At 39.5% G+C, this 8579-nt stretch overlaps 1 protein-coding gene across 2 annotated transcripts; it reads left to right on the top strand.

Moving 5' to 3' along the window:
- The first annotated feature begins 987 nt into the window (after nucleotides 1-987).
- On the top strand, nucleotides 988-8491 carry gabpa (GA binding protein transcription factor subunit alpha). 2 transcript variants are annotated; one of them, XM_044216586.1, is made up of 10 exons: nucleotides 988-2197; nucleotides 4351-4448; nucleotides 4543-4687; nucleotides 4797-4881; nucleotides 5001-5225; nucleotides 5333-5527; nucleotides 5687-5743; nucleotides 6126-6251; nucleotides 6938-7130; nucleotides 7725-8491. In XM_044216586.1, exons 2-10 carry the CDS (start codon nucleotides 4372-4374, stop codon nucleotides 7945-7947), a joined length of 1326 nt encoding a protein of 441 aa, XP_044072521.1. In that variant the 5' UTR covers nucleotides 988-2197; nucleotides 4351-4371; the 3' UTR covers nucleotides 7948-8491. The 2 variants fall into 2 exon arrangements, with proteins under 2 accessions (XP_044072521.1, XP_044072522.1); XM_044216587.1 differs by lacking the exon at nucleotides 988-2197 and adding an exon at nucleotides 2243-2617.
- Nucleotides 8492-8579: the final 88 nt, after the last annotated feature.

Consider the following 8579-nt stretch of genomic DNA (forward strand, 5'->3'; position numbering starts at 1 on the left):
GGTTAATGTACAAATATGTCAAAACACTCCTACTAGCCTGTTCATTTTAACTATAATTATTCAAGGACAAAAGTTAGCCCACTGTGCAAATGTGATATAAGTGTCCACAGTATAATTAATCTGAGAACTAGTCTGTGTCAGTTATCCTCAAGCTATCACGCTATCAAGTATTTCTCACATATCTTATTCATCTGTGCTTTTATATTACTTTAAAACAATACTTAAAAATGGCCGTCTTTATTTTGAAGGCAAGACATCCAGACCGGAACTTTGGACAATATCAGTCATTTCCGCCTCGACCGTCACTTTCGAAACAAGAGTTGCTTTCATACTGTTTACACTACATGCAGTCAAAAGGCATAGCAGTTATATTTGAACAAAAGCCTGTTTGCTGAAGTTGAACGGACACCTATTAAAATTTAACTTCTGATGTATAAAGGCAGACCTTAAAAATAAACATATTGCTTACTATCAGTGTAGCATCCTTAATGCAAATACCTCTAAAACAGTTGGTTTAACCATGTAGTAAATTATTAGTTACAATTCTGCATTTTAACGTGGAGATTTGAACTACTCCGGGGTAAAGTAATTATAGAGGCTACTACTATTCCTTGACTGTAAGAGGTCTGTTTTCAAGGAGTGGCACCAAAACAAGTTCCTTTTAGACTGTTTACATTTTCTTATTATGTGAATTTTCCATTGTTATATTGAGACCACCAAGTGTGACTGGATATAAAAAGCTAACTTCATCCTGAGTACTTGGGGGAGCTACAGTGCAAGCACATTAGCAATTTCTCATTAAAGCATGAATTATACACATGATTTCATAAGATCCAAATGGTCTTTCTAAAAGTACTTACAATATTCTAGCTTTTACATACACATGTAACCATGTCATACCCTTTGTCAAATGATTAAAGCCACAAGCAAGACCACATTGGTTTCATCAAGATAAGTTTATTTAGTAAACTTGACACTTCTGTGGATTTAACTTGAGAAAATTCAATCAAGAGTTAGAAACATGACTGCAACTCATAAACAGACATTTGTTTGTCCTTCAGATAATATTTAATTGCAGAAAAACATAAATGCAACAGGACAAACCTACCTATGATTCAACAAGTTCAGGAGTCAGGATACTGTATATTAAGGGAAATGAAGAGCTTGGTGGTGGACGGGCCGTTTTATTTGTCATTGTTAAGAACATGTGTCACTGATCATCACAGTTTGCCGAGCCTATTCTTTACAGGCTGGATTAAAAACTGCACAAAGTGCAACTGAATTACTGAAATTGTGGCCTAAGGTGGCCCTGCATTTGTACCTAGTATTGAGTTTATGTATACCTTTAATATGTTGTGCTTACATGGTCCATATTCTACCTGTATTATAGTGTATTGTATTATATTTTTTGCTAGTACTTTTTCCTGTGTGCACTGACATAAAGGTGAGCTGCTGTAATAAAGAGTTTCTCCTCTGGGATCAATAAAGTATTTCTGATTCTGATTCTTAAACAAAGGAAAACTGGTTGGTTTCAAATTGTGTTTGGTGAATGTGTGTAGTGGGAGGCATAGGGGCAAACAGCTCATGTTTGCTCCAGGGCTGCCCAGCAGGCTAATCCCTGCCCAGTTGCAAATATTTAAAATAGTTTATTTCAAACTATTGGCCTAGTTTTACAGATCCACCTCATATTTGACTTTTAGTCATTCACTAGGCTTTCTTTTCATTTAAACAGCTTGTAGGAAACACACGGAACTTCACAATAAAAACCAATGCTTGGAGTACACACAGCATGTTAGTTACTTGGTGTAATTGGTGGGGATATTTTGTGAAAGACCTGCAGTGTGGGTAATCAATCTAAACGGGTGACTGACTACCATGACATTTAAAGATGGGAAACCATGTATGCATACTTTTTAAAAACACCAAACTAATCTGCTGGACACACATTTATACTGAGAGCACGATCCAAAATTATGATAACGTCAATCTAGTCCACGCTAAAATCGCAGGAATCTCAACCTTTTGTATTTTCCATATAAGTTTTAGGGTAACTGTCTTGCCAGTTAGTCTCCGCCCCTCCTCGCAGTGTAGTAGTGTGTGTGTAGTTGACCAAAAACTTGCATGATACGACTCGACTGTGTGAATTTTGGCTGCCTACCACATATTTCAACATCTTTCAAGGCCTGGATTTTAAGAGGTATGGATATTTCGGGGACAGGTGTGCTTGTTTTGAAGAAAGTCCTAAATTGTGATGTAAGGGGTCTGTTTGTCGTGCTTGGACTCTTCCCGCTATTTTGTAGCTCACTCGCTAGCTAGCTAGCTGTTGTCGATTCCTATTTAGCTTAGTGGGAAGAGGCCGCCTACCTTCAAGAAAGTCATAAAAACACAGAGCATTAGCCAACTTCCCTTAAAGCTAGTCTTACGCTGCCTACCACAGCTTCGACGGCTGCTCCTGATGCTTTCTAGTTATCTGGAAAATAGAAATAACGTTAGTTTTTTTTAAGGACAAACTCCATTATACCAGTTCAGTGTTAGCTGGGTTGCTAACAGTAAAGCTGAGCAGACAGTGAAGCGGAGAGGCTGCCGTGGCACTGATCACCGTCCAGCCACAAACACAGTGCGTATACATCCAGATACGATAAATACCGCTTTTTAGTCCATACTTCTCTGTATAGTTGCAGTTTGTGTTCAACTGAGCGTTGTTTCAGAGTATTAGCAACACTGCAGTCGCTCTGCGGTGTTAGTTTTCCTTTGACGCTTGTGTCGTATTTATCACGGCTGCTCTCGGAAGTCTTGCAACGCTGTAAACCTTAGCCAGGATTTCCGGCTCCTTTCCATTTGCCCTATGCTGTTTTGTTTCCGTTTATTCTATTTCCGTTTTAAAAGTTTTCTACGTGCAGCGTTAAAGTGTGATTTAACAAAGATTTATTTCGGTTATGACGCGCAATGCGTTTTTAGGATATTTTAACCGTTCTTTAGCACGCGGGGACCAACGGTTGTGTAATGGGCTTCCTCGCCCCTCGGTGCTTTCGCTTGCAAAATTGTAGCTAACTTGCTTCATTGTAGATCAGCTTCAGTGTATCGACACGTGTAGCCTGCTGTATAAATCTTAGTTCTATGTGTTTTCCCAACATGCGTTAATGATGTGCAGTTATGTTTGGTCACTATTTTTGGTAACTAATGGCCTATCAGTTGGCCTTTAGACGCCAAAGCCTCGCCCTCGAGTTGGCTAACGTTAGCAGTTGGAGCAGTCAGTGAACTGTCCCAGACGGCCAATGAGGAGTCGGGGCTGAGAGGCCTTTATAATAGAAATCCCCAAAGTGCTGTTTCATATTTACATCGTGGACCTTTAACCCACTGCCACGCATTTACATACTGAAGCCGAAATATTCTTTATTATTGAGACATCAACTGTTGAAACTTTGTGATGTTGTTTGTGCTACTAAACCTTTCAATTACAGAATAATAAATGAAAATTCACTAGCATTTTCTTTCTTGCAGTGAGCTGTAGTGTATCTGTGTTATTTAGCGAAACTATAGTGTTAAAGTCAATGTTTTTAATATTTTAACATCTTTATGGCATTATGAAAAGAATAACTGCAACTATTGGTTCAATTAATAAAAAAATCATTTTTCAAGCAAAAATGCAATTTCAAATGTGACAATTTCCTACATTTCTTGGTGTTGCTTTATTGTAAATTTAATATTTTAGGGGTTTTTGACTGTTGGTCGGACAAAATAAGAAATAACATTTAATAACATCACATTGGGCTGTACCTGCATGTATGTAGTGTGTTGAATAGAATTGAGGGCCCTATTAATTTGACAGTGGCGTGAACTACAACTAAATAGCTCAACAATTTAGGGCTGCACCTAACATTTATTTGTCAGAATCATTATCAGTTAATCTATTGTTTGGTTTTTATTAATTGCTTGGGTTCTGAAATGTCTGAAAATAGTGAAAATTCCCCAGAGCCCAAGGTGATGTCTTCAAATTAGTTGGTTTTTATCTGAAACCCAAAAATCTTTAATATAATATAAAACAGGAAAAAGCAGAAAATTCTTGCATTTGAGAGGCAGGAACAAGAGAGAATTTGGCATGTTTGCTTGATAAATTATTTAAATGATCAGCTGATTGACAAAATTGTTGTCAATTCATTTTGTTTCAGTACCACTGCAATTAATACTGCGTTTGGGAATAAATTGTCAAATATTGTGATCATTGTTTTTTAAGCCATTGTTTTTGGTGTTTTTGGATTGTGTTTTGTTGTTTTTTGTCCTGTTAAGTGATTGTTATGTTATAATATGTATGAATTACAGTTAAACATATCTTTCATTACTTTCCTACAGCTTGGCTCTGCATAAAACAGAATGTCTAAAAGTGAACCAGAAGAGATGATAGAGATTGAGATCGATGAACGGGAGAAACAAGCATGTCTGGAGGAAGGGTAAGCAAGATCATGGTTATTATAAATTGCATACTCTTGAACATGCAGTAACTACACATTTACAGTTCTTTTCCCTCTCATCTTTTACCTATAGTGTGGAGGAGCAGACCATCACTGCGTCAGATTTGATTCAACAAGATATCGACATCAGTGAGCCCATTGGCAATTTGAAGAAGCTTTTGGAGCCCCGTATCCAGATGTCACTGGATGCATATGAGATCTGCTTGCAGGACATTCAGGTAACAATGTACATAAATGGACCATATCAAGATCTCGTTATGACTCAATAATGTTGTTGCTGTCGCTGTATCTTCATCTCTGATTCATCTGTTGTGTTCTTCTTTTTAGCTTCACCCTGATCACAGCCTCTTCGATCAGGGAGTAAAGACAGATGGCACTGTGCAGCTCAGCCTGCAGATTATAACCAAACCAGGTACTGATAAGATGCTTCAAAGATACAGTCATATGTTGCTGTTTGTGTCCAAATTCAAATTTGTACATATACACATAAACCTCTCTCATTTTTGGGTGTTTTTCTTTCCTCTTGTGCAGGTGAGGAGAAGTTGAACATTTTGGAAATTGTGAAGCCAGTAGAAACAGTAGAGGTGGTGATTGATCCAGATGCAGCAGGAGAGGAGGGAGCTCTTGTGGAGGAGGGTCAACTCATTGCTGTGGAGCGATCTGGCCTGTCTGATGAGACGTCGGAGCAGGTTACACGCTGGGCCGCAGCACTTGAAGGCTACCGCAAAGAGCAGGTTCGCCTGGGCATACCATATGGTGAGGAACACTTTAATAAAAATACATTACTGTGGGAAAAACAATCCTCAGTGTGGTGACAAATAAACATGGTTGTTAGTGTATGAGGTTTCTCTCTCTCTCCTCAGACCCTGTGCTCTGGTCAGCTGACCAGGTGATCCACTGGGCTGTGTGGGTAATGAAGGAGTTTAACATTGATGAGATGGAAATAGGCAGCATTCACATCCCAGGTCGAGACCTCTGCTCATTCAGCCAGGATGAGTTCCTTCAGAAAGTGCCCAATGGAGAGATCCTCTGGAGTCACCTGGAACTCCTACGCAAATGTAAGTCAGATAGAGTTGTTGTAGGTTTTAGGAGTGTGTGATTCCAGTTTGAACACACTGTTTATGGTTGCATCTTGTTTGTACCTGGGAGAGTAATCATGGCATGATGAATTTGAATTTGACACAGAATTTGCCCTAATCCCTTATTATTTATTTCAGATGTGTTGGCAAGCCAGGACCAGTCTGGAGGGGACGCTACTGTCACTATTGATCAGCGTAAGTGTTTTATTGAAAACCTGCCAAAAGGGCAATTAAAGGTCTTGAAAATGTTTACACTTAACAACATGACACCTAAAGGGCCGATCAGACACAGATGTATAATATATAATTCAAAGTCAACGCATTATTCAAATACTAATCGGCGAGCATGCATGGAGTTGCTTGAGCAGCCAGGTGAATCTCTCTGGTGAGTAATGCTGTTTACTATGATGTAAATATGCTAGCTAGCTAGTTAGCTATTGGACTGTGAGAAAACTACAGAGCAGGGGTGCACCAGATGTTTTGCCTGACACACTTTTCCAAGGCAATCCAAAACACTAGCAGTTGTTTTGATCATTGATATTCTGTCAATCTTTAACTTCTATGTCTCTGTCTCCAGCTGTGCAGATAATCCCGGCTCAAGTGAGCACGCCCACTGCCATAAAGGTATTGAAGCAGAGCCGCGGCCCCAGAACTCCCCGTATTTCAGGAGGAGAAGAGCGTAGCTCACCTGGCAACCGCACAGGTAGTACACACTACACACATGGACTCTGTGTGTCGTTTGTATGTAAGCAGTTGACTTGCTTCCACAGATTCACTTTTCAGCCTGAAATCGCTGAAAAGCAGACGAGTAGGGGGGTTTGTGCACCAAATTTTGAAATTTTACAAAGCTGACAAGGTGACACTAATGTGGCTTTGCTCAGCGATTGGCCAGGTGTGTACAGATGTGAAAATAGGCAGAGCTCCAGGCTGTAACAATTAATCCATTAATCGATTAGTGAATCTACAGACATCTACAATGGCAACTATTCTGACAGTCATTTAATTGTTTCAGTCATTTCGTCTCCCAAACAATCTCAAATGTGCTGATTTTCTTTGTGTTATGTGATAATAAAGTAATTGTCTTTGAGTTGTGGACTGTAAGTCAGACAAAATAAACAATTTGAAGACATCATCTTGGGCTTTATTGGCAATATTGGGCACTATTGTTGCAGACATTTTTCACAGTTTTCTGACATTTTATAGACCAAACAGTTGATTAATAAACAAAAATCTGTCAGATTAGTCAGTTAAAAAATAATAATTGTTGTTTACAGCCCTACTCCAAGCGCGCCACAAATTTTTGATTCCACATTCTTAGGGTTGTGTGTATGTAATTTTTATGACCATTTATAACATTTTACACTGAATGCTGTGTCTCTCTGGTGCTAGGCAACAACGGTCAGATACAGTTGTGGCAGTTCCTGCTGGAACTGCTGACAGACAAGGATGCAAGAGACTGCATCTCCTGGGTGGGCGAAGAGGGCGAGTTCAAACTCAACCAGCCGGAGCTTGTGGCGCAAAAATGGGGCCAGCGCAAGAACAAGCCTACTATGAACTATGAGAAACTCAGCAGAGCCCTCAGGTTTGTTGCTTCTGTTTCTTTTCATTTTTTTTAAAGGCTCCAGTGGCTTAGTATTGCACTTCCATTAAATTGAAGAGACAGATTTTAAAAAATGGTCAAAATCTGTGCGGCAGAGGCAGACATATCCTGACTTTTAGTCCCTAGTAGGGGGTCAAGTTCCAGAAAGACTGGATCCTACATTTCCCACAATGCAACTCAACAGCATCTTTCCTTTCAACCTCTCTGCTTGGTAAACATCTTTCAAACAAACTGTTAAAAAGTCTCAAGGCCAGACCGAAATGATGATGACGATGACAAAGCTCCTCCAGGGCCACAGAAGACATTATACAACTTTTTTCACAAGCTGAGTGGTACTTAACATGACAAGTAAACTGATATTCATGTATAAAGACGGTGGAGTGGCCTTTTTAATGTGTGTGTGTGTGTGTGTGTGTGTGTGTGTGTGTGTGTGTGTGTGTGTGTGTCAAGGTGGCTTGTTGAATATCATTATTATTATTATTATTATTTATAATAATGATGGTGGTATATATAATTATAAATTGTGTGATTTTCTGTTGTCTTTGCGTAGTGAGATTCTGACTTTTCTCTCTTTAGGTATTACTACGACGGGGACATGATCAGCAAGGTGCAGGGAAAGCGCTTCGTCTACAAGTTTGTGTGCGACCTGAGAACTCTGATTGGCTACAGTGCTGCTGAGCTCAACAACCTGGTGACCGAGTGTGAACAGAAGAAACTGGCTCGCATGCAGATGCACGGCATCGGTCAGCCCATCACTACTGTGACCCTGGCCACCACGGCACTAGACAAAGACAGTTGAAGGAGGCCGCACTACAGCGCGCCACAGGCAAACTTTGCTCTCCACCGCTGATTGGAAATCAAATCAACTTTCTTCTTCTTTTTCCACACAACTGTGTTCATTAGGCACAGAAATGCAAAGCTGATCATTGTGGATTAACAACTTTGTTATTGTCTTTACAGTTTGATTCAAGTTAGACTGAGGCAGGTAAAAACTTTTTTTTTTAGCTTTTCTGTAACTCTAACCAAGAGGAGACGCGTGTTCAGGATCCGGGGACGATTGTCTGTGCTGATTACTGAAAAATGCATTTGTGTGCATGTGACTGAATGCTTGAATGTGCGACCGAAAACCCAGATTTGTGTAATGTGTTCTTTGTCTGTAGTTTAGGATCATTTCCACTGTATATACTGGCACTTCATGTTTTTGATAGCCACAAGGACAAGTGTATTTTCATATTTTCCATTTATAGAGGACCTGTTTTGTATTTTATCTAGTGTTTGTTCCCTAAATTGTTGGACCCTTTTTTGTCCACTAGGGGGAATAAAGGGGCAAGCATTTTTCTTAATGTTTGTGATTCAGTCATTTCAGCTGTGAGCTTTGAAATGTGAATATATTTTCATTGTTGTATACATCATAGTAAGAGATGCAAAATG

Source organism: Siniperca chuatsi, linkage group LG12, assembly GCF_020085105.1.
Source record: "Siniperca chuatsi isolate FFG_IHB_CAS linkage group LG12, ASM2008510v1, whole genome shotgun sequence".
NCBI lineage: Eukaryota > Metazoa > Chordata > Actinopteri > Centrarchiformes > Sinipercidae > Siniperca > Siniperca chuatsi.